Source organism: Oreochromis niloticus, linkage group LG18 (assembly GCF_001858045.2).
Source record: "Oreochromis niloticus isolate F11D_XX linkage group LG18, O_niloticus_UMD_NMBU, whole genome shotgun sequence".
Classification (NCBI taxonomy): Eukaryota; Metazoa; Chordata; class Actinopteri; order Cichliformes; family Cichlidae; genus Oreochromis; species Oreochromis niloticus.
This window is the reverse complement of record NC_031982.2, coordinates 9,836,091-9,862,801: the sequence shown is the minus strand read 5'-3', so window position 1 is coordinate 9,862,801 and position 26,711 is coordinate 9,836,091. Positions and strand designations below refer to the sequence as shown.

General features: G+C 39.6%; 1 protein-coding gene across 2 annotated transcripts; it reads left to right on the top strand.

The window, feature by feature from the left end:
- The first annotated feature begins 1,010 nt into the window (after positions 1 to 1,010).
- Positions 1,011 to 25,352, top strand: LOC109195678 (complement factor H-like). Of its 2 annotated transcripts, none has more exons than XM_025900416.1 (8): positions 1,011 to 1,169; positions 1,251 to 1,442; positions 2,239 to 2,427; positions 3,776 to 3,832; positions 23,033 to 23,194; positions 23,286 to 23,447; positions 24,975 to 25,000; positions 25,119 to 25,352. In XM_025900416.1, the coding sequence occupies exons 1-8, from the start codon at positions 1,115 to 1,117 to the stop codon at positions 25,149 to 25,151; spliced, it is 876 nt and encodes a 291-aa protein (XP_025756201.1). In that variant the 5' UTR covers positions 1,011 to 1,114; the 3' UTR covers positions 25,152 to 25,352. The 2 variants fall into 2 exon arrangements, with proteins under 2 accessions (XP_025756201.1, XP_019203751.1); XM_019348206.2 differs by lacking the exons at positions 23,033 to 23,194; positions 23,286 to 23,447; positions 24,975 to 25,000; positions 25,119 to 25,352 and adding exons at positions 4,103 to 4,264; positions 4,356 to 4,517; positions 4,839 to 4,867; positions 4,974 to 5,318 and having other exon boundaries at positions 1,012 to 1,169.
- Positions 25,353 to 26,711: the final 1,359 nt, after the last annotated feature.

Sequence of the window (26,711 nt, the reverse complement as noted above, 5' to 3'; positions counted from 1 at the left end):
GGAACAACAGCAACTCAGCCACAAAGTGGTAGACCACGTAAAAACACAGAAGGGGACAGCAAATGCTGAAGCACATAGTCAGCAGAGGTCACCAACTTTCTGTAGAGTTTATTGTTACAGACCTCCAAACTTCATGTCAGCTTTAGATCAGCTCAAGAAAAGCATGTAGAGGTTTCAAGGAACAGGCTTCTTATTCAAACAGGACTGTGCACCAGTGCAGAAAACAAGGTCCATAAAGACATAGATGAGCAACTTTGACCTCCACAGTCATGACCTCAACCTGACAGAACACCTTTGGGATGTATTAGAGCAGAGAATATGAGTCCGGTCTTACACCTCCATTCACCACAATGTTAGCCTAGCAATTTAATGCTGCTCGCTTAAAATAAAATGGTGGAGTAATGTGACTTTACTTACCTCACCAAGGGGGCAACTGCATCACTTTGACTTCTTGCATTAATCCTCACATTAGAGTCATGTACACAGTGAATATATCACCCACATTATCATTGCTTCTTACTACACAGATATATGTTTCTTACAGTCATTTCAAGTAGTGTGTAAACTTTGATGGAAACCATCAATGCAGCAATGTTAGATATACTTTTAGAAGCAGTTACTTACCAAGCAGCTGAATAAATTGCACAATCAGGTCAAACATACGACCTCTGATCCATCCAGTCCGGGAAGTGAAATTTGGACAGTAAATAGTTTCATTGATTTGATGTTTCAAAGTAAATGATTCTCGTTGGCTTCATGGAAAATCCTCAGAACTGCTCCAAACATACGAACAAATGTGTAATGAATAAAATCAATGAAAAATAGATGTTGCTGAGATTTTTCCGATATGTCTTGTCTTCATGTTTAAAAAGAACCTCAATAAAAAAAATTGTGACCACATATTTGAATAAAACTTTGTGGAAAAACAGTTGGGTTTTTTCCCTGTGCTTTCTCAAAAGTTGTTTTGAATGTGTACAAACTTTTTTCCATCCCACAAAATGGGAAGGGCCGAGATGATTGCACAAACCTTTGGGTGACAGTTGTGATCAGCAGCTGGTTCTCATGTGGATTACCTTTAACTGCTGGTGCTGCTTTGTTGTTGGACGATTTAAAAATGTGCATCAAATATTTTGCATTTGCTCTTCTTTGGTTTCCTGGAGTGCTGCACGGTGAGAACAACAAGTAACTTCACAGACAAACATTTACGCTGGTTGATAATGTTTTGCACTTACTTCAATGTTGTGTTTCAGCACAGAGCACCACACAGGGCTGTGATGCTCCCACACTGGACGGTGGCTTCTTTGCCCCAAAGCAAGAGACTTACTCTCACGGCACCAAGCTGAGCTACACCTGCAACGAAGGACGTCAGCTAGCAATGAAGGGTTGGTGGGCAACCAGCACATGTCACAATGGAAGATGGTCTCATCAGCCACAGTGTATAGGTAAGTCCTGCAAATAGCTCTTCTTTCTTTTCTTGTTTGTCTTAGTTGAAACATTTTCACACAGATTTCATCAGACAGTGAGGTTGAGGTAGAATGAACTCCTTTTTACTTTATGTGACTTTTAATTTAATGCCAACATCAGTTTAAAATTCTAATTTATCACATTTTTTTTCTTTTTTGTATTATGTGTTTCACCCACTTAAAGAAATCTGGTCGCCTTCTTTCCAAGATCCTTAAACTGCTAATCTTAAAAGTAGAGAGGTCTGTCTCCTCAATCCAAACTGGGAGCTGGTTCCACAAAAGAAGGGCCTGATAGATGAAAGTGCTGCCTCCCATTCTACTTTTAGAAACTTTAACTCTTTATTTAAGACCTTTTATGTCAGAGGAGGAGTTTCAAATGTAATTCTGCATTTTAAAGGAGCCAATAAAGGGAAGATGATACCGAAGAAGTATGATGATAGTACTCTTGCTATAGCAATTTGGATTAACTGCGAAGTATCTGTAAGTATCTGGTTAGACACCACAGTATGCACACTATGATGAAAATTATTGGTCAACAAAATTAATACCGGACAACACAGAACAAATTTGAGACGAAGGCTGTTAATAAGGGCATTTTATGTAATTATTTTTCAGGTCCTCACTGTTTTTTGATCCATGACTCAACTCACAGGAGCTTTTATGATTAGTGTTTAAGGATTGTAGGTTTTGTGGGTTTGATCCTGTGGATAAGCTACAAACAAACTGCCCTGCTCTGGGATTAATGACGTTTTTGAGTCTAAATCTCATTTTACAGAAAGCATGAATGCGTGCAGCGTGCCTCCTAAAATCCCCCATGCAGTCATCGTTCATCAGGACTATCAGGAAGTGTTTGCTGCAGGTTCAGAAGTGCAGTATGAGTGTGAAGACGGATACACTGCAGAGGGAGCACACAACAAAAAATCTGTGTGTACACAAGGAAGCTGGACACAAGGCCCGACCTGCAGTAAGTGGACATGAATTAGAATTCTTGACACACTATAACATAATATTATAATAATACAATAGCCATGTAGTATAGATCAATGATGTGACTTGATCTTCACAGAAAAGCATTTAAGCACCATTATTGACAAGTTTGTAACAATAACTCCTCCCAACCTGCAGGCAGAGGAAGCATTAAACCATTTATTTATTCTCTTCAGAAAATATAGATACAGTACAGCAATGATTTGAAAAGAAACATTCACATCCCAGAAAGGTTGATTCTGTTCAGCTGGACGTTTTCAGTGGGAGAAACGTTTCGTCACTCATCCAAGTGACTTTTCAGTCTCATCTGTCTGCAGGTTTCCAACATCATAAACAGAACATTTGCTTAATAACTGAAACTAGCAACACTGAATAAACAATGGACAATGGGGTCATTTTCTTTATCATTAATATGCAAATTGTCATGATCATTGATCATCAACTACTGATCAAAAATCATTGATCAATGGCTATGAGTAGCATTCACAGAGAGTTGGGGAATGGCTGCAATCACAGCACTGAAAGATGCTGAAAGATGTACCCTTAGGCTCCCTCCTCGAATCAGAGATGGTCTTTCCCTTTTCACGGAAATGGCCTCCTTCACTCCCCACTCAAACCAGCGTTCCTCCTGGAACACCAGGAAGTGAACCCCCTCATGTCCACTAGCATGTAGGTGTTAATAGACTGCAGAGTCCTGGCCTGACACTTTCACTCTTTGATGTACCAAGAGTGCCGACAAAGGAACTGTGATAATGCAGGTGGAAAAGTGAAGATGCAAGTAGAAGGAGAAGTAGTAGTGGAGATACCTTGGGTCAACCAAGATAACAGACGGTGCAAAAGAGAAGTGAAGAAGATTGCATGCAGGGTGGAGTGGGTGGAGATGACTGTCTCGTAGTGAACTCTGACACAATGAAAGCAACAAGAGAGAAAAGAAAGGTTTACCACACAGTAGTGATACCAGCTCTGATGTATGATTTAAAGATGGTGGCACTGATAAAAAGACAGGAGCTGGAGGCATCAGAGTTGATTTTCACCAGGACCAGGAACAAGATTTGAAATGGGTGCATCATAGGGACAGATACTGAAGATGGAGCTGCCAAGCAGGAAGAAAAGAGAAAGACCTCAGCTCATGAATGTGTTGCAAGAAGAGATGCAGAGGGTTGTTGTGACAGAAGAGGATGCTGGGGACAGGATGATTCGCTGTGATGACATATCAGGGAGGTACAGCTGGCAGCAGGACTGATTTATAAGTCAAAGAAGTTTATAAAGTGAAGCTGACTGATGTGTTGTCTGTATATGTACGTTATCTGCTCTGTCTCCTGCAGCATCTTCTAGCACCTCTGACTCAAATAACAGAGACAGTAGACCCATGCTGATGAATGGTAAGTTGCTCACAACCTTTTCCACTTAATCAGCATATACATCAAATTCAGTTCATATATATTTAATTTAGTTTTTTGAATGACAACAAGCAGCTGGATTGGAATTAGAAGCCAGCGTTAATGAATGAATGAATGAATGAATTGTTGATCACCGCAAAAATAATTGATGTTGATTGGTTGGGTAAGTTGTACAGAAATTCAAAGATTTGGAAAACTAAACAGCTGAGTACACAATGATCATTTTGTTACAGTCACTTTCTTTTATTTTAGTTCGGTCGTGTGGAGCCCGCCCAAACATCGAAAATGCTGTAATTGTGGAAGAAGGTCCAATGTATTTGAAATACCAGTGTAAAAGTTATTACAGACTAGTTGGTCCAGACACTGTGAGTTGTTACAGTGATGGTAGCTGGTCTGAACTACCCACGTGTGAAGGTATGTAAAAATCAGTTATCATCCATAAGTTTATTAAAAGTGTTCTTTAAAATTCTTCTTATGTTTGTTTTTCCTGTTGTCGTTTTTGCAGAAGCGTACTGTGTAATGGATCCTGCTAGAAGTGCTGGTTATGGTCTTGTAGTAACTCAATCTGAATACATAAAGGAAGGAGAGGCAAAGGGTTTTCATTGTACTACAAGAGGCTATTATGCCTTTGTTCGGTGCACTAACAGAAAAATAGTTTTGACCAGATGTAAGTATATAAATGATATCTTTATATTTTAACTTGGTTCCCTTTGAGTTTTGTTTTTTACTTTAGCAGCTAACACATATGAAAATGTCTTCTCTGGGATCTGATTCACAGACAAGAGGAATAGTGAATACCAATGAAGTAACTTCAACAAATGTTAATATGGAATAAAAGTAAAACATGAAGAATAAAAGCAGTCTGGCTCTTTAAGAACAGAGAGGATTTTCCTCTGTAGGTTTATCTTTCAATGCAGTGAATCTGTCCTCACTAATAAAGTTTATGGATCTGAGCTTCTAACTGACAAACTCACTGCTTCTTCTTTAGGTTGTAGTGACCATGGACATCGATATTATGTAAGTGTTATTCTTTGATTTAATTTTAAACAAATACAGCTCTTTTGAAATAAACGTGCTTATTTTTTTCACTCACCTGTTGTTTGTTTGTTTGTATTTTAATCAGGATGATTGCAGAGTACGTTATCAATCCAACTGACAACACGACCTTTCTGAAACTCTTCAACCAGAACCTGCAGAGCAACAATGAAACATGTTTCTTTTCTTTGTACAGTTTTAGTGCTGATTGTTCTTTAAATACCAAACTGTCCATAAATGATCTGAACTTTTCATGCACTCAGTACATGATGTGTACACTGAAACCATAAAGTGTCGATGGCTGGCTGAGGTCTGAATTAAATGTTTCATCATCAGAGACGTCTTTGTATTGCTTTGTCTGCTAACTGTGTAGAACAGTTCTTTTACTTTGTACATCAAAATATTATTTAATAAATAACAATAATGGAAACACTATAGTGAGCACACAAGCACAAGTTCATTGATTTGTTTAACACTTCATGATGGTGTTGGCTTTGGGTAGTGACTGAAAGAATGAGATTGTGGATACAAGCTGCAGAAAACAGCTTCCTTTCACACAAAGTGTGAAATGTACAAGCATGAAGATGCAGTAAGAGCATAGGGAGATATTTTATTTGAAGCCAACATGAAAATAATCTCAGGAAATAATTAAAACAGATATTATTAACACATTTATATCTAAATACTGATATTTAGTAGATATTTGTCCAACTGATATTTAGGTTTAAAATGTCAAAAGTCTGTGACGGCACAAAACCCTCATTTGGTGTCCTGGTCCAAGAAACACACAAGAAACAGGAGCATAAGATTTGATGAACTGATCAACAGACACAGAAAGTTCTTATTTCCAACCCAGCATTTGAGGCAAGCCCAAAGATTCTTGTGATTCACAATATCAAAAGCAGAAAGCAGCTAATGTCCAAAAGAATGAGGGCTGTGATATCTGCTGAATCTAATGTGTCACAAATAATTGATCACCTTCAATGAAGCTTTTTCAGGAACATGAAAAGCTCTGAAGTCTGACTGAAATAGTTGCTGTATCTCATTTGAGAAGAAGTAATAACAAAACCACTTTTCCCAACACTTTTGATCTGAATTTACAATTTGTAATTTATGTTAACAGGACAATGATTTCTTGGACTCAGCATAAAGGTTGAATTTTTATGTGTAAACCCTGAAATACAGATAAGATAAGATAAGACTTTATTGATCCCACGACGGGGAAATTTTTGCGTCACCTCAGCTCAGGTACAGATATCAGAAGGAAATACAAAAAAAATACAAATAAGTACAATCAATGAAAAAAGTAAGATAATACACTATATACAATGGTAGCACACACAGTATAATACACTATATACAATGGTAGCACACACAGTATAATACACTATTGTGGTCGCAAATTTTTGAAGCCATCCTGATAACCTTCTCCCACCAACGATGTGGAGATCCAAATCCAATTAAAACCAAGACAGTCAAAAAGATGCTCTGTAAAAGAGTAGAATTCTTAGAACAGAGTTTAATACACTGAATCATATGAACAGCAGGAAAAATACATACAGACATTTAGCAAGAGAATTACATAGCAGAAAGCAAGCAAAGCAAAACCCCGGGGTGTACAGCCTTAAGCACAGACAGCAAAGCAACACAGAGACGGACAGGTAGCAGCAGCAGGAGGAAAAAGAGCTCTGGGGGCGTCCTCTGGTCCCCTAATATAGGGACCAGTATCGCCGCCCCCTGCTGCTGGGTAACTTTCCCACACGCCCAGCACAGCTGCTGGGGTCAGGTAGCAGCCAAGGTCTTGGCCAAAGGCCAGTCAGGACTCTGAGTACCTCTTGCTCTGGCTTATCACAATAGGTCATGACACGGTCAAAGGTCACACATTAATCCTAATTATCAAATCTTATACAGCAAGTGGCACAATCTTATAACATATAATACACAGGTTACATGCTTAAAAACACTTCAGTGTGGGTTCAAAGTGTGTGTGTGTGTGTGTGTGTGTGTGTGTGTGTGTTTATTTTGTATGGTATTTTATCGTGATGTGTTCAGGATCTCTGTTACAATGTTACTGTTTTGGTTGTGCTGCGTTAAAAAGACGTTGAGTGTGTATTAGGGAAGGTTATTTACTGGAGAGCAAATTATTCAGAGAACTCTCCCTTACATTAACTGCCCTGTTACTGTACCAACTTAATAAACCTCGGTGAAGCAAAAAATGTCTTGTGCTTAAGACTCCACATGAAAGTTACAGTGAAAATTAGAGTATATATGTTCAGTGCAGATAGATATATAGTGTATATAGTTACATAGTTATACATATCAAACAAAAATCCACCACACTATATACAATGGTAGCATACACAGTATGTGATTATGGATATGGTTGGAAATATGGAAGACATAAACTATATCGCTTGATATAGCTATTGTACCACTACTATTCCTATTTATAGACATGTACACACACACATGTAAACACTAAATATACATATGTATACATATACATACATATATACCTGCACATGTCCATACACATGGAAGGTCCATTATGCATGAAGTGGTGACCGTGGATGTTCACAGTGTCCAGTGACTTATGACATTGTGATTGAGGAGTTATAGAGTCTAACTGCTGTTGGGATGAATGATCTGCGAAAGGGCTCCTTCCTGCACCGAGGGTGTTTCAGTCTCTGACTAAAGGAGCTGCTCAGCCCACTCACATACTCATGCACTGGGTGATGTGGGTTGTTCATGATGGATGTCAGCTTTACTAACATCCTCCTCTCGCCAACCACCCCCACAGACTCCAGGGGACATCCCAGCACGGAGCTAGACCTCCGCACCAGTTTGTCAATCCTGCTCCTGTCCCTGTCCGTGCATCCACTCCCCCAGCAGGCCACTGCATAGAAAAGGGCAGATGCTACCACAGTGTCATAGAATGTCCTTAACAGAGTCCTGCAGACTCCGAAGGACCTCAGTCTCCTCAGCAGGTGGAGTCGACTCTGGCCCTTCTTATACAGGATGTCTGTATTTGTAGTCCAGTCCAGTTTATTGTTGAGGTGAACACCCAGGTACTTATAAGAGTCCACTATCTCAATGTCTTTCCCTTGGATGCTCACCGGTGTTGTAGGGGTGATACATTGTTGTTAAAATGCAGGAACAGGACTGTGAAAAAGTATTTTCATATTTTAATATTCAACAAAGATAGCCTGAGTAAATACAAAATCCAGTTTGTAAACGATGATTTCATTTATTAAGGGATATAAAGCTATTCAAACCCACCTGCCCCTGTGTGAAAAAGTAAAAGCAATTAGATAAGATTAGATGATTTGACTGGAGCAATGATGTCAGCACTGACTAGGACACTGTGAAAAAGTGGACGTGATGTGATGAACAGACTAGCAGCCAAACAGCCAAGAAAGCAGACAGATGAAAACTTACAGATCGTCCTTACTGAACTTTAACATAAGCTTCATAATAACGTAGGTGTCAGTATACAAATGTAAAATGATTCTTGAGGAAACTGTTGTTGTGAATTGAATTAAATTGAACTGAATTAATACGCCACAACTGCAGACAGACTGATGACCTGTCCCGGGTGTATCCTTCTGTCACCCTTGGATCGGGCTCAGCACCTCCTTTCTAATCATAACATGGCATCTTCATTCATTATTCTATGTTCTTGATGTGCTGCTACCTTCGCAAATTGGCCTCAGTTTGGAATTCATTTCATTTTTTTTATTTCATTGCAACCTCTGAGTCCTGCATTTGGGCCCTAATGGCATCTCAATACGACATGAATAGGCTGACAGTGAATAAGATGGAGAAATGTTTCACATTTTAGTTTTGCATGTACTAAATACATGATACAGCCACTAATTTTACAGATATTTACTTTTGATCCAAGTAATACACCACAAAGAAAGACACAGTGGAAGCAATTGGGAACAACAGCAACTCAGCCACAAAGTGGTAGACCACATAAAAACACAGAAGGGGACAGCAAATGCTGAGGCACATAGTCAGCAGAGGTCACCAACTTTCTGTAGAGTCAGTTGTTACAGACCTCCAAACTTCATGACAGCTTTAGATCAGCTCAAGAAAAGCACGTAGAGGCTTCAAGGAACAGGCTTCTTATTCGAACAGGACTGTGCACCAGTGCAGAAAGCAAGGTCCATAAAGACATAGATGAGCAACTTTGACCTCCACAGTCATGACCTCAACCTGACAGAACACCTTTGGGATGTATTAGAGCAGAGAATATGAGTCCGGTCTTACACCTCCATTCACCACAATGTTAGCCTAGCAATTTAATGCTGCTCGCTTAAAATAAAATGGTGGAGTAATGTGACTTTATTTACCTCACCAAGGGGGCAACTGCATCACTTTGACTTCTTGCATTAATCCTCACATTAGAGTCATGTACACAGTGAATATATCACCCACATTATCATTGCTTCTTACTACACAGATATATGTTTCTTACAGTCATTTCAAATAGTGTGTAAACTTTGATGGAAACCATAAAAAATGTTAGCAATGTAAGATATACTTTTAGAAGCAGCTGAATAAATTACACAAACTGTCAGGCGCCACAGCGCGCGTGCACAAAAAGGATCCAGGCGCAGACCCAGCGGTAACAGAAAAGACACTTTATTATACTAACGAAAGGCGACCCGGGGGAAACTTAGAGAGCAAAACGAGGAACTAATAACCCGGGGAAACAATGACACAAGGAAGCCGGAATCGGGACCGCGGGAGGCTGCAACAGAAAGGGGAGAGGATTACTAGGAAGCCGGGAAGCGGAAAACACATTAAGACTGCGTTAGAGTAGTGGGCTTACGATAGAGCGAGACCGTGGGAGCTCGGAAGGGAGGTGCGGCAGTCCGTGAGCAGGGAGTCCGTGGAGATGGTGAAAGGGCCAGATGATGCACTGGGTGAGCCAGTTGAGCAGGAGGACAGGCAGGTGGCAGACGCCGAACGCCGGATTGAAACCTAGACACAGGCAGGCGGGTTAAATACAGCTCCAACTAGATGTTGATGTAACGCTTTCGCGGAAGTCTAGTTACCACTGTGAGGTGATTACGGACTGGCGTGGAGCATCCGTCAGCGCCGGGTAAAGAAGCTCTGCAGGTAATCACCGCGATGGAGAGCAGGTGTGTCGGTGATGGCCCAGTCCGGGGTGTGGCTACCCAAGCAGCACGCATTCCACAGACCCAGGACCACGGACTATGACACAATCAGGTCAAACATACGACCTCGGATCCACCGAGTCCGGGAAGTGACTTTGAAATTTGGACAGTAAATAGTTTCATTGATTTGATGTTTCAAAGTAAATGATTCTGGTTGGCTTCAGGGAAAATCCTCAGAACTGCTCCAAACATACGAACCAATGTGTAATTAATAAAATCAATGCAAAATAAATGTTCCTGAGATTTTTCCCATATTTCTTTTCTTCATGTTTAAAAAGAACCTCAATAAAAAATTTGAGGTTCTTTTTAAACATGAAGTTTGAATAAAACATGAAGTTTTGAATAAAACTTTGTGGAAAAAAAAATGGTTTTTTTCCCCGTTCTTTCTCAAAAGTTGTTTTGAATGTGTACAAACTTTTTTCCATCCCACAAAATGGGAAGGGCCGAGATGATTGCACAAACCTTTGGGTGACAGTTGTGATCAGCAGCTGGTTCTCATGTGGATTACCTTTAACTGCTGGTGCTGCTTTGTTGTTGGACGATTTAAAATTGTGCATCAAATATTTTGCATTTGCTCTTCTTTGGTTTCCTGGAGTGCTGCACGGTGAGAACAACAAGTAACTTCACAGACAAACATTTACGCTGGTTGATAATGTTTTGCACTTACTTCAATGTTGTGTTTCAGCACAGAGCACCACACAGGGCTGTGATGCTCCCACACTGGACGGTGGCTTCTTTGCCCCAAAGCAAGAGACTTACCCTCACGGCACCAAGCTGAGCTACACCTGCAACAAAGGACGTCAGCTAGCAATGAAGGGTTGGTGGGCAACCAGCACATGTCACAATGGAAGATGGTCTCATCAGCCACAGTGTATAGGTAAGTCCTGCAAATAGCTCTTCTTTCTTTTCTTGTTTGTCTTAGTTGAAACATTTTCACACAGATTTCATCAGACAGTGAGGTAGAATGAACGCCTTTTTACTTTATGTGACTTTTAATTTAATGCCAGCATCAGTTTAAATTCTAATTTATCACTTTTTTTTTTTTTTTTGTATCATGTGTTTCACCCACTTAAAGAAATCTGGTCGCCTTCTTTCCAAGATCCTTAAACTGCTAATCTTAAAAGTAGAGAGGTCTGTCTCCTCAATCCAAACTGGGAGCTGGTTCCACAAAAGAAGGGCCTGATAGATGAAAGTGCTGCCTCCCATTCTACTTTTAGAAACTTTAACTCTTTATTTAAGACCTTTATGTCAGAGGAGGAGTTTCAAATGTAATTCTGCATTTTAAAGGAGCCAATAAAGGGAAGATGATACCGAAGAAGTATGATGATAGTACTCTTGCTATAGCAATTTGGATTAACTGCGAAGTATCTGTAAGTATCTGGTTAGACACCACAGTATGCACACTATGATGAAAATTATTGGTCAACAAAATTAATACCGGACAACACAGAACAAATTTGAGACGAAGGCTGTTAATAAGGGCATTTTATGTAATTATTTTTCAGGTCCTCACTGTTTTTTGATCCATGACTCAACTCACAGGAGCTTTTATGATTAGTGTTTAAGGATTGTAGGTTTTGTGGGTTTGATCCTGTGGATAAGCTACAAACAAACTGCCCTGCTCTGGGATTAATGACGTTTTTGAGTCTTAAACTAATTTTACAGAAAGCATGAATGCGTGCAGCGTGCCTCCTAAAATCCCCCATGCAGTCATCGTTCATCAGGACTATCAGGAAGTGTTTGCAGCAGGTTCAGAAGTGCAGTATGAGTGTGAAGACGGATACACTGCAGAGGGAGCACACAACAAAAAATCTGTGTGTACACAAGGAAGCTGGGCACAAGGCCCGACCTGCAGTAAGTGGACATGAATTAGAATTCTTGACACACTATAACATAACATTATAATAATATAGTATCCATGTAGTATAGATGTTACTTGATTATTGACAAGTTTGTAACAATAACTCCTCCCAACCTGCAGGCAGAGGAAGCATTAAACCATGTATTTATTCTCTTCAGAAAATATAGATACAGTACAGCAATGATTTGAAAAGAAACATTCACATCCCAGAAAGGTTGATTCTGTTCAGCTGGACGTTTTCAGTGGGAGAAACGTTTCGTCACTCATCCAAGTGACTTTTCAGTCTCATCTGTCTGCAGGTTTCCAACATCATAAACAGAACATTTGCATAATAACTGAAACTAGCAACACTGAATAAACAATGGGCAATGGGGTCATTTTCTTTATCATTAATATGCAAATTGTCATGATCATTGATCAACAACTACTGATCAAAAATCATTGATCAATGGCTATGAGTAGCATTCACAGAGAGTTGGGGAATGGCTGCAATCACAGCACTGGAAGATGCTGAAAGATGTACCCTGAGGCTCCCTCCTCGAATCAGAGATGGTCTTTCCCTTTTCACGGAAATGGCCTCCTTCACTCCCCACTCAAACCAGCGTTCCTCCTGGAACGCCAGGAAGTGAACCCCCTCATGTCCACTAGCATGTAGGTGTTAATAGACTGCAGAGTCCTGGCCTGACACTTTCACTCTTTGATGTACCAAGAGTGCCGACAAAGGAACTGTGATAATGCAGGTGGAAAAGTGAAGATGCAAGTAGAAGGAGAAGTAGTAGTGGAGATACCTTGGGTCAACCAAGATAACAGACGGTGCAAAAGAGAAGTGAAGAAGATTGCATGCAGGGTGGAGTGGGTGGAGATGACTGTCTCGTAGTGAACTCTGACACAATGATAGCAACAAGAGAGAAAAGAAAGGTTTACCACACAGTAGTGATACCAGCTCTGATGTATGATTTAAAGATGGTGGCACTGATAAAAAGACAGGAGCTGGAGGCATCAGAGTTGATTTTCACCAGGACCAGGAACAAGATTTGAAATGGGTGCATCATAGGGACAGATACTGAAGATGGAGCTGCCAAGCAGGAAGAAAAGAGAAAGACCTCAGCTCATGGATGTGTTGCAAGAAGAGATGCAGAGGGTTGTTGTGACAGAAGAGGATGCTGGGGACAGGATGATTCGCTGTGATGACATATCAGGGAGGTACAGCTGGCAGCAGGACTGATTTATAAGTCAAAGAAGTTTATAAAGTGAAGCTGACTGATGTGTTGTCTGTATATGTACGTTATCTGCTCTGTCTCCTGCAGCATCTTCTAGCACCTCTGACTCAAATAACAGAGACAGTAGACCCATGCTGATGAATGGTAAGTTGCTCACAACCTTTTCCACTTAATCAGCATATACATCAAATTCAGTTCATATATATTTAATTTAGTTTTTTGAATGACAACAAGCAGCTGGATTGGAATTAGAAGCCAGCGTTAATGAATGAATGAATGAATGAATTGTTGATCACCGCAAAAATAATTGATGTTGATTGGTTGGGTAAGTTGTACAGAAATTCAAAGATTTGGAAAACTAAACAGCTGAGTACACAATGATCATTTTGTTACAGTCACTTTCTTTTATTTTAGTTCGGTCGTGTGGAGCCCGCCCAAACATCGAAAATGCTGTAATTGTGGAAGAAGGTCCAATGTATTTGAAATACCAGTGTAAAAGTTATTACAGACTAGTTGGTCCAGACACTGTGAGTTGTTACAGTGATGGTAGCTGGTCTGAACTACCCACGTGTGAAGGTATGTAAAAATCAGTTATCATCCATAAGTTTATTAAAAGTGTTCTTTAAAATTCTTCTTATGTTTGTTTTTCCTGTTGTCGTTTTTGCAGAAGCGTACTGTGTAATGGATCCTGCTAGAAGTGCTGGTTATGGTCTTGTAGTAACTCAATCTGAATACATAAAGGAAGGAGAGGCAAAGGGTTTTCATTGTACTACAAGAGGCTATTATGCCTTTGTTCGGTGCACTAACAGAAAAATAGTTTTGACCAGATGTAAGTATATAAATGATATCTTTATATTTTAACTTGGTTCCCTTTGAGTTTTGTTTTTTACTTTAGCAGCTAACACATATGAAAATGTCTTCTCTGGGATCTGATTCACAGACAAGAGGAATAGTGAATACCAATGAAGTAACTTCAACAAATGTTAATATGGAATAAAAGTAAAACATGAAGAATAAAAGCAGTCTGGCTCTTTAAGAACAGAGAGGATTTTCCTCTGTAGGTTTATCTTTCAATGCAGTGAATCTGTCCTCACTAATAAAGTTTATGGATCTGAGCTTCTAACTGACAAACTCACTGCTTCTTCTTTAGGTTGTAGTGACCATGGACATCGATATTATGTAAGTGTTATTCTTTGATTTAATTTTAAACAAATACAGCTCTTTTGAAATAAACGTGCTTATTTTTTTCACTCACCTGTTGTTTGTTTGTTTGTATTTTAATCAGGATGATTGCAGAGTACGTTATCAATCCAACTGACAACACGACCTTTCTGAAACTCTTCAACCAGAACCTGCAGAGCAACAATGAAACATGTTTCTTTTCTTTGTACAGTTTTAGTGCTGATTGTTCTTTAAATACCAAACTGTCCATAAATGATCTGAACTTTTCATGCACTCAGTACATGATGTGTACACTGAAACCATAAAGTGTCGATGGCTGGCTGAGGTCTGAATTAAATGTTTCATCATCAGAGACGTCTTTGTATTGCTTTGTCTGCTAACTGTGTAGAACAGTTCTTTTACTTTGTACATCAAAATATTATTTAATAAATAACAATAATGGAAACACTATAGTGAGCACACAAGCACAAGTTCATTGATTTGTTTAACACTTCATGATGGTGTTGGCTTTGGGTAGTGACTGAAAGAATGAGATTGTGGATACAAGCTGCAGAAAACAGCTTCCTTTCACACAAAGTGTGAAATGTACAAGCATGAAGATGCAGTAAGAGCATAGGGAGATATTTTATTTGAAGCCAACATGAAAATAATCTCAGGAAATAATTAAAACAGATATTATTAACACATTTATATCTAAATACTGATATTTAGTAGATATTTGTCCAACTGATATTTAGGTTTAAAATGTCAAAAGTCTGTGACGGCACAAAACCCTCATTTGGTGTCCTGGTCCAAGAAACACACAAGAAACAGGAGCATAAGATTTGATGAACTGATCAACAGACACAGAAAGTTCTTATTTCCAACCCAGCATTTGAGGCAAGCCCAAAGATTCTTGTGATTCACAATATCAAAAGCAGAAAGCAGCTAATGTCCAAAAGAATGAGGGCTGTGATATCTGCTGAATCTAATGTGTCACAAATAATTGATCACCTTCAATGAAGCTTTTTCAGGAACATGAAAAGCTCTGAAGTCTGACTGAAATAGTTGCTGTATCTCATTTGAGAAGAAGTAATAACAAAACCACTTTTCCCAACACTTTTGATCTGAATTTACAATTTGTAATTTATGTTAACAGGACAATGATTTCTTGGACTCAGCATAAAGGTTGAATTTTATGTGTAAACCCTGAAATACAGATAAGATAAGATAAGACTTTATTGATCCCACGACGGGGAAATTTTTGCGTCACCTCAGCTCAGGTACAGATATCAGAAGGAAATACAAAAAAATACAAATAAGTACAATCAATGAAAAAGTAAGATAATACACTATATACAATGGTAGCACACACAGTATAATACACTATATACAATGGTAGCACACACAGTATAATACACTATTGTGGTCGCAAATTTTTGAAGCCATCCTGATAACCTTCTCCCACCAACGATGTGGAGATCCAAATCCAATTAAAACCAAGACAGTCAAAAAGATGCTCTGTAAAAGAGTAGAATTCTTAGAACAGAGTTTAATACACTGAATCATATGAACAGCAGGAAAAATACATACAGACATTTAGCAAGAGAATTACATAGCAGAAAGCAAGCAAAGCAAAACCCCGGGGTGTACAGCCTTAAGCACAGACAGCAAAGCAACACAGAGACGGACAGGTAGCAGCAGCAGGAGGAAAAAGAGCTCTGGGGGCGTCCTCTGGTCCCCTAATATAGGGACCAGTATCGCCGCCCCCTGCTGCTGGGTAACTTTCCCACACGCCCAGCACAGCTGCTGGGGTCAGGTAGCAGCCAAGGTCTTGGCCAAAGGCCAGTCAGGACTCTGAGTACCTCTTGCTCTGGCTTATCACAATAGGTCATGACACGGTCAAAGGTCACACATTAATCCTAATTATCAAATCTTATACAGCAAGTGGCACAATCTTATAACATATAATACACAGGTTACATGCTTAAAAACACTTCAGTGTGGGTTCAAAGTGTGTGTGTGTGTGTGTGTGTGTGTGTGTGTGTGTGTTTATTTTGTATGGTATTTTATCGTGATGTGTTCAGGATCTCTGTTACAATGTTACTGTTTTGGTTGTGCTGCGTTAAAAAGACGTTGAGTGTGTATTAGGGAAGGTTATTTACTGGAGAGCAAATTATTCAGAGAACTCTCCCCTTACATTAACTGCCCTGTTACTGTACCAACTTAATAAACCTCGGTGAAGCAAAAAATGTCTTGTGCTTAAGACTCCACATGAAAGTTACAGTGAAAATTAGAGTATATATGTTCAGTGCAGATAGATATATAGTGTATATAGTTACATAGTTATACATATCAAACAAAAATCCACCACACTATATACAATGGTAGCATACACAGTATGTGATTATGGATATGGTTGGAAATATGGAAGACATAAACTATATCGCTTGATATAGCTATTGTACCACTACTATTCCTATTTATAGACATGTACACACACACATGTAAACACTAAATATACATATGTATACATATACATACATATATACCTGCACATGTCCATACACATGGAAGGTCCATTATGCATGAAGTGGTGACCGTGGATGTTCACAGTGTCCAGTGACTTATGACATTGTGATTGAGGAGTTATAGAGTCTAACTGCTGTTGGGATGAATGATCTGCGAAAGGGCTCCTTCCTGCACCGAGGGTGTTTCAGTCTCTGACTAAAGGAGCTGCTCAGCCCACTCACATACTCATGCACTGGGTGATGTGGGTTGTTCATGATGGATGTCAGCTTTACTAACATCCTCCTCTCGCCAACCACCCCCACAGACTCCAGGGGACATCCCAGCACGGAGCTAGACCTCCGCACCAGTTTGTCAATCCTGCTCCTGTCCCTGTCCGTGCATCCACTCCCCAGCAGGCCACTGCATAGAAAAGGGCAGATGCTACCACAGTGTCATAGAATGTCCTTAACAGAGTCCTGCAGACTCCGAAGGACCTCAGTCTCCTCAGCAGGTGGAGTCGACTCTGGCCCTTCTTATACAGGATGTCTGTATTTGTAGTCCAGTCCAGTTTATTGTTGAGGTGAACACCCAGGTACTTATAAGAGTCCACTATCTCAATGTCTTTCCCTTGGATGCTCACCGGTGTTGTAGGGGGTGATACATTGTTGTTAAAAATGCAGGAACAGGACTGTGAAAAAGTATTTTCATATTTTAATATTCAACAAAGATAGCCTGAGTAAATACAAAATCCAGTTTGTAAACGATGATTTCATTTATTAAGGGATATAAAGCTATTCAAACCCACCTGCCCCTGTGTGAAAAAGTAAAAGCAATTAGATAAGATTAGATGATTTGACTGGAGCAATGATGTCAGCACTGACTAGGACACTGTGAAAAAGTGGACGTGATGTGATGAACAGACTAGCAGCCAAACAGCCAAGAAAGCAGACAGATGAAAACTTACAGATCGTCCTTACTGAACTTTAACATAAGCTTCATAATAACGTAGGTGTCAGTATACAAATGTAAAATGATTCTTGAGGAAACTGTTGTTGTGAATTGAATTAAATTGAACTGAATTAATACGCCACAACTGCAGACAGACTGATGACCTGTCCCGGGTGTATCCTTCTGTCACCCTTGGATCGGGCTCAGCACCTCCTTTCTAATCATAACATGGCATCTTCATTCATTATTCTATGTTCTTGATGTGCTGCTACCTTCGCAAATTGGCCTCAGTTTGGAATTCATTTCATTTTTTTTATTTCATTGCAACCTCTGAGTCCTGCATTTGGGCCCTAATGGCATCTCAATACGACATGAATAGGCTGACAGTGAATAAGATGGAGAAATGTTTCACATTTTAGTTTTGCATGTACTAAATACATGATACAGCCACTAATTTTACAGATATTTACTTTTGATCCAAGTAATACACCACAAAGAAAGACACAGTGGAAGCAATTGGGAACAACAGCAACTCAGCCACAAAGTGGTAGACCACATAAAAACACAGAAGGGGACAGCAAATGCTGAGGCACATAGTCAGCAGAGGTCACCAACTTTCTGTAGAGTCAGTTGTTACAGACCTCCAAACTTCATGACAGCTTTAGATCAGCTCAAGAAAAGCACGTAGAGGCTTCAAGGAACAGGCTTCTTATTCGAACAGGACTGTGCACCAGTGCAGAAAGCAAGGTCCATAAAGACATAGATGAGCAACTTTGACCTCCACAGTCATGACCTCAACCTGACAGAACACCTTTGGGATGTATTAGAGCAGAGAATATGAGTCCGGTCTTACACCTCCATTCACCACAATGTTAGCCTAGCAATTTAATGCTGCTCGCTTAAAATAAAATGGTGGAGTAATGTGACTTTATTTACCTCACCAAGGGGGCAACTGCATCACTTTGACTTCTTGCATTAATCCTCACATTAGAGTCATGTACACAGTGAATATATCACCCACATTATCATTGCTTCTTACTACACAGATATATGTTTCTTACAGTCATTTCAAATAGTGTGTAAACTTTGATGGAAACCATAAAAAATGTTAGCAATGTAAGATATACTTTTAGAAGCAGCTGAATAAATTACACAAACTGTCAGGCGCCACAGCGCGCGTGCACAAAAAGGATCCAGGCGCAGACCCAGCGGTAACAGAAAAGACACTTTATTATACTAACGAAAGGCGACCCGGGGGAAACTTAGAGAGCAAAACGAGGAACTAATAACCCGGGGAAACAATGACACAAGGAAGCCGGAATCGGGACCGCGGGAGGCTGCAACAGAAAGGGGAGAGGATTACTAGGAAGCCGGCAAGCGGAAAACACATTAAGACTGCGTTAGAGTAGTGGGCTTACGATAGAGCGAGACCGTGGGAGCTCGGAAGGGAGGTGCGGCAGTCCGTGAGCAGGGAGTCCGTGGAGATGGTGAAAGGGCCAGATGATGCACTGGGTGAGCCAGTTGAGCAGGAGGACAGGCAGGTGGCAGACGCCGAACGCCGGATTGAAACCTAGACACAGGCAGGCGGGTTAAATACAGCTCCAACTAGATGTTGATGTAACGCTTTCGCGGAAGTCTAGTTACCACTGTGAGGTGATTACGGACTGGCGTGGAGCATCCGTCAGCGCCGGGTAAAGAAGCTCTGCAGGTAATCACCGCGATGGAGAGCAGGTGTGTCGGTGATGGCCCAGTCCGGGGGTGTGGCTACCCAAGCAGCACGCATTCCACAGACCCAGGACCACGGACTATGACACAATCAGGTCAAACATACGACCTCGGATCCACCGAGTCCGGGAAGTGACTTTGAAATTTGGACAGTAAATAGTTTCATTGATTTGATGTTTCAAAGTAAATGATTCTCGTTGGCTTCAGGGAAAATCCTCAGAACTGCTCCAAACATACGAACCAATGTGTAATTAATAAAATCAATGCAAAATAAATGTTCCTGAGATTTTTCCCATATTTCTTTTCTTCATGTTTAAAAAGAACCTCAATAAAAAATTTGAGGTTCTTTTTAAACATGAAGTTTGAATAAAACATGAAGTTTTGAATAAAACTTTGTGGAAAAAAAAATGGTTTTTTTCCCCGTTCTTTCTCAAAAGTTGTTTTGAATGTGTACAAACTTTTTTCCATCCCACAAAATGGGAAGGGCCGAGATGATTGCACAAACCTTTGGGTGACAGTTGTGATCAGCAGCTGGTTCTCATGTGGATTACCTTTAACTGCTGGTGCTGCTTTGTTGTTGGACGATTTAAAATTGTGCATCAAATATTTTGCATTTGCTCTTCTTTGGTTTCCTGGAGTGCTGCACGGTGAGAACAACAAGTAACTTCACAGACAAACATTTACGCTGGTTGATAATGTTTTGCACTTACTTCAATGTTGTGTTTCAGCACAGAGCACCACACAGGGCTGTGATGCTCCCACACTGGACGGTGGCTTCTTTGCCCCAAAGCAAGAGACTTACCCTCACGGCACCAAGCTGAGCTACACCTGCAACAAAGGACGTCAGCTAGCAATGAAGGGTTGGTGGGCAACCAGCACATGTCACAATGGAAGATGGTCTCATCAGCCACAGTGTATAGGTAAGTCCTGCAAATAGCTCTTCTTTCTTTTCTTGTTTGTCTTAGTTGAAACATTTTCACACAGATTTCATCAGACAGTGAGGTAGAATGAACGCCTTTTTACTTTATGTGACTTTTAATTTAATGCCAGCATCAGTTTAAAATTCTAATTTATCACTTTTTTTTTTTTTTTTGTATCATGTGTTTCACCCACTTAAAGAAATCTGGTCGCCTTCTTTCCAAGATCCTTAAACTGCTAATCTTAAAAGTAGAGAGGTCTGTCTCCTCAATCCAAACTGGGAGCTGGTTCCACAAAAGAAGGGCCTGATAGATGAAAGTGCTGCCTCCCATTCTACTTTTAGAAACTTTAACTCTTTATTTAAGACCTTTTATGTCAGAGGAGGAGTTTCAAATGTAATTCTGCATTTTAAAGGAGCCAATAAAGGGAAGATGATACCGAAGAAGTATGATGATAGTACTCTTGCTATAGCAATTTGGATTAACTGCGAAGTATCTGTAAGTATCTGGTTAGACACCACAGTATGCACACTATGATGAAAATTATTGGTCAACAAAATTAATACCGGACAACACAGAACAAATTTGAGACGAAGGCTGTTAATAAGGGCATTTTATGTAATTATTTTTCAGGTCCTCACTGTTTTTTGATCCATGACTCAACTCACAGGAGCTTTTATGATTAGTGTTTAAGGATTGTAGGTTTTGTGGGTTTGATCCTGTGGATAAGCTACAAACAAACTGCCCTGCTCTGGGATTAATGACGTTTTTGAGTCTTAAACTAATTTTACAGAAAGCATGAATGCGTGCAGCGTGCCTCCTAAAATCCCCCATGCAGTCATCGTTCATCAGGACTATCAGGAAGTGTTTGCAGCAGGTTCAGAAGTGCAGTATGAGTGTGAAGACGGATACACTGCAGAGGGAGCACACAACAAAAAATCTGTGTGTACACAAGGAAGCTGGGCACAAGGCCCGACCTGCAGTAAGTGGACATGAATTAGAATTCTTGACACACTATAACATAACATTATAATAATATAGTATCCATGTAGTATAGATGTTACTTGATTATTGACAAGTTTGTAACAATAACTCCTCCCAACCTGCAGGCAGAGGAAGCATTAAACCATGTATTTATTCTCTTCAGAAAATATAGATACAGTACAGCAATGATTTGAAAAGAAACATTCACATCCCAGAAAGGTTGATTCTGTTCAGCTGGACGTTTTCAGTGGGAGAAACGTTTCGTCACTCATCCAAGTGACTTTTCAGTCTCATCTGTCTGCAGGTTTCCAACATCATAAACAGAACATTTGCATAATAACTGAAACTAGCAACACTGAATAAACAATGGGCAATGGGGTCATTTTCTTTATCATTAATATGCAAATTGTCATGATCATTGATCAACAACTACTGATCAAAAATCATTGATCAATGGCTATGAGTAGCATTCACAGAGAGTTGGGGAATGGCTGCAATCACAGCACTGGAAGATGCTGAAAGATGTACCCTGAGGCTCCCTCCTCGAATCAGAGATGGTCTTTCCCTTTTCACGGAAATGGCCTCCTTCACTCCCCACTCAAACCAGCGTTCCTCCTGGAACGCCAGGAAGTGAACCCCCTCATGTCCACTAGCATGTAGGTGTTAATAGACTGCAGAGTCCTGGCCTGACACTTTCACTCTTTGATGTACCAAGAGTGCCGACAAAGGAACTGTGATAATGCAGGTGGAAAAGTGAAGATGCAAGTAGAAGGAGAAGTAGTAGTGGAGATACCTTGGGTCAACCAAGATAACAGACGGTGCAAAAGAGAAGTGAAGAAGATTGCATGCAGGGTGGAGTGGGTGGAGATGACTGTCTCGTAGTGAACTCTGACACAATGATAGCAACAAGAGAGAAAAGAAAGGTTTACCACACAGTAGTGATACCAGCTCTGATGTATGATTTAAAGATGGTGGCACTGATAAAAAGACAGGAGCTGGAGGCATCAGAGTTGATTTTCACCAGGACCAGGAACAAGATTTGAAATGGGTGCATCATAGGGACAGATACTGAAGATGGAGCTGCCAAGCAGGAAGAAAAGAGAAAGACCTCAGCTCATGGATGTGTTGCAAGAAGAGATGCAGAGGGTTGTTGTGACAGAAGAGGATGCTGGGGACAGGATGATTCGCTGTGATGACATATCAGGGAGGTACAGCTGGCAGCAGGACTGATTTATAAGTCAAAGAAGTTTATAAAGTGAAGCTGACTGATGTGTTGTCTGTATATGTACGTTATCTGCTCTGTCTCCTGCAGCATCTTCTAGCACCTCTGACTCAAATAACAGAGACAGTAGACCCATGCTGATGAATGGTAAGTTGCTCACAACCTTTTCCACTTAATCAGCATATACATCAAATTCAGTTCATATATATTTAATTTAGTTTTTTGAATGACAACAAGCAGCTGGATTGGAATTAGAAGCCAGCGTTAATGAATGAATGAATTGTTGATCACTGCAAAAATGATTAATTTGATTGGTTGGGTAAGTTGTACAGGAATTCAAAGATTTGGAAAAATTAAACAGCTGAGTACACAATGATCATTTATTTACACTCACTCACTTCTATTCCAGTTCAGTCGTGTGGAGCCCGCCCATACATTGAAAATGCTGTAATTGTGGAAGAAGGTCCAATGTATTTGAAATACCAGTGCAATCGTTATTACAAACTAGCTGGTCCAGAGGCTGTGAGTTGTTACAGTGATGCTCACTGGTCCAAACTACCCACCTGTGAAGGTATCAAAAAGTTATTTTCTCTCCAAAAGTTTATTAAAAATGTTCTTAAAATTCTTCTTATGTCTGTTTTTACTTGTTGTTGTTTTTGCAGAAGCGTTCTGTGTGGTGGATCCTGCTAGATATGCTGGTTATGGTCTTGTAAAAACGTCATCTGAATACATGCGGGAAGGAGAGACGAAGCCTTTTCCTTGTACAACAAAAGACTATTATATCAATGTTCGGTGCACTAATAGAAGAATATTTCTGAGTACATGTAAGTATATAAATGATCTCTTTATATTGTAACTTGTTTTTCTTTCAGTTTCTTTTTTCCTGTAACAGCTAACATACATGAAACTTCATTCTCCAGGATCTAATTAACACATCATTTCAAGAAGAATAGTGAAAGAAAACAAATAAATAAACATTTCCCACACAGGAACATATTGAAATAGAAACCTAACATTGCTGTTTGTGAAAGGCTGCAGCTGATGTTTGCCTATAGACTCGTCTCCAACTTCCAACAGCCAAACTCATGTCATATCAGAGACATTAACAGATAAATATTGAGATATAGGTATAAATACAAATATAAATATATATATAAATATAAAATATGTGTGCAAATATATGCCGTGGTGTACCAAAGTAACAGAGTGCAGTTAGATGTGTTTAATCCTGTTCTGCATGTGTGGATCTGACCCAAGTGGATGAATTACAGAGTCTGATAGCAGCAGGAAGGAACGACCTCCTGTAACGTTCCCCTCAGACAGTGAAGTTGAAGAAATCTGTTCCTGAAACTGTTCTTCAGATTGTCCAGTGTGTGATGGAGGGAGTGGGAGCCATTGTCTATGATTGCAAGCAGTTTTGGCAGCAAATGTTAATATGGAATAAAAGTAAAACATGAAGAATAAAAGCAGTCTGGCTCTTTAAGAACAGAGAGGATTTTCCTGTGTAGGTTTATCTTTGAATGCAGTAAATCCGTCCTCACTAATAAAGTTTACTGGATCTGAGCTTCTAACTGATGTTAAGGGTTCAGAATTGAGGAGGAATCCAAAAATAATAACCACAGATCCGGCCGGGTGGAATTAGACGACATTTTAATGCATACACATGCGGAGTCCAACACTGTGCAGATTCAGCGTTGAACTAACTTACAATAGTCAGAACAAAGACTTTAAAGGGTTGGGGGTGATACTGCTCCCCCCCCTTCTGTTGCCAAGCAGTCTCAATACAGCATACGTCAATCCAAAACCACAAACGTTCAGTTAACTTTGAACACAGTTTAAAAAAGAACATTGTCTTCGGCTCGAACCCAGGTGCTTCCTGTCACCATCCTGCCCAGGCTTCTTCTGGAACATCAGGCCCACGTTCTGCACAAACTGCCACTCATGCAGGCACAACTTTGCAGTTGCAAGCAAAACATAATTAAACTCTTACCTATATAAATGAATCTAATACCGTGTGTGTGTGGGTGTGTGTGTATGTCTGTCTGTGCGTGCACAGAGTATATTTCCTGTCCCTGCAGTCCACACAGAAACATTTAAGATTATAGGAGCATTGAAAAGCATTTAAAATTATAGATTCAACTCAACAGTTTAAAGTGGTTCTTACTGGACTTGTAATAAAAGCTTAATTGGGTGCCAATATGTTTAAACATCTAAATGCACTATCAATCTTAATAATTAATGGAATAGTAATAATGATCATAAAAAATAGCAGCAAATAATAGCAGCATAACACGTTACTCCCACCTGACACTGATATGCCCCCTTTGTTGCTTTTGTCTGATTATGTTTAGGTTGTCCCACAGCTGACATTTTTTATGTAAGTGTAATTCTTTGATTTACTTTTCAAATATATACATTTCAAAGAAGTATATTAAATTGTGGATAACATTTACACAGCAGTTTGAAAATTATTTTTTTATTTGTATTTTAATCAGGAAGTGTGCAGAGTATTCAGAGAACCCAACTGACAACACGACCTTTCTGAAACTCTTCAACCAGAACCTGCAGAGCAACAACAAAACATGTTTCTTTTCTTTGTACAGTTTTAGTGCTGATTGTTCTTTAAACACCAAACTGTCCATAAATGTTTTGAACTTTGAATGCACTCAATACATGATGTGTACACTGAATCCATAAAGTGTCGATGGCCGGCTGAGGTCTGAATTCAATGTTTCATCATCAGAGACATCTTTGTCTGCTAAAAGAGTGGAGCTGTTTTTTCTTTGTACATACTTAGAACATCTACAAATGACTGTTTAAATATTGAAACTAGTATTTTTTTTAACAGTTTTCTAGTAGAGGTTTGGGTTGTGAGCTCTACACAATGAACACTTTCATAGATGCTGCAATGTCAGATTCTTCATGTGTGTACATGCACAGACCACATGTGCATACTGTTGTGCACATAAACTCACAGATGTATATGACAACTCAGGTTTATGGCAATAAATTTTTTATTCTAATTTTAAAAATGTAATACATATACATGTATTACAGTTTTTCATAGACACCTTTCAGAACACAGCCTATGCCTGATTCTCATACCTGCATTAGTTTAGTCATAATGTTGAAATTGTGAGGAAAAAAGCAGATGAGCAAATCTGTAGCTGCCAGCTGTCCTCTAGGCTTCACCTCCGCAAAACCTGTGTCTCTGAACTGGATCTCAGCAGTGTTTGTGGTCTCATAAGCTCTCCTGTGAATTTTAGTTTGTATACTTAGAATATATTATGCTAAATATATACAGGTTTTTCCACAATAGATATGATAGTAAAAGTTAGTAAACCTCTATTAAAGTCTCCCTCTACAGCCTGTTGTTTCTTAGATTCAGCATTGAAACTGAATTTAAAACAAAACATAGATGACATTCTGTCACCTCGGCAACCACCATGATCTCACTGCCTACAGTCATTCAGTAACTCTCATTGGATAGCGTTCATAAACATCTTTCCCTAAATATCAAAGTTTTCTACTTGCCCTAGTTTAAATTATAAAAGAAGCTATTATGCATGAGAATCTCTAGAATGTTGAATACTTTTCCACTGAACAGTCATCTTCTACTTTGGTTAGGGTTTTTAACAAACATTTATTAAACTTATATTTTGCTTTTGTTTTATTTTTTACTGCAATTTCTGTAGAGTAGCTTTTATAGTGTTAAATCAGTATATGCTACAAAATAAAAGCCTTTCCTTTACAGTAGGTTTGTAGGCATCTTATTTTGAATTGCTCCAATCATGGTACTTCAAAGGAGCAGCACTTCAAAGGAACAGCCTGTGATGTCAGAGAACATTCTACTGGCAAAACCCTTAAATAGGGGAGACATTCAACCAACTGTAGTGGATCTCGGATGGCAGAAACACACAACAACCTGGTTGTTAAAACAAAGATAAGGCAGACGCACAGAAGCGCAGACGCAAACGCTCAACCATCGACAATGGCAGAAGCACAAACGAAAATGGTCATCACTCCAAAAATAACAATCTTGCAAAGACCAAAAAATGAGCTTGAAAAACCCCGAAGACCAAATACTG

What these genes read in the sequence shown, in the direction of transcription:
- LOC109195678 (XM_019348206.2), top strand. Translation starts at nt 1,115, where the DNA reads ATGTGCATCAAATATTTTGCATTTGCTCTTCTTTGGTTTCCTGGAGTG. An exon ending in TGAACTACCCACGTGTGAAG is followed by an intron (nt 4,265 to 4,355) that starts GTATGTAAAAAT and finishes TCGTTTTTGCAG; the next exon opens with AAGCGTACTGTGTAATGGAT. An exon ending in ACCATGGACATCGATATTAT is followed by an intron (nt 4,868 to 4,973) that starts GTAAGTGTTATT and finishes TATTTTAATCAG; the next exon opens with GATGATTGCAGAGTACGTTA.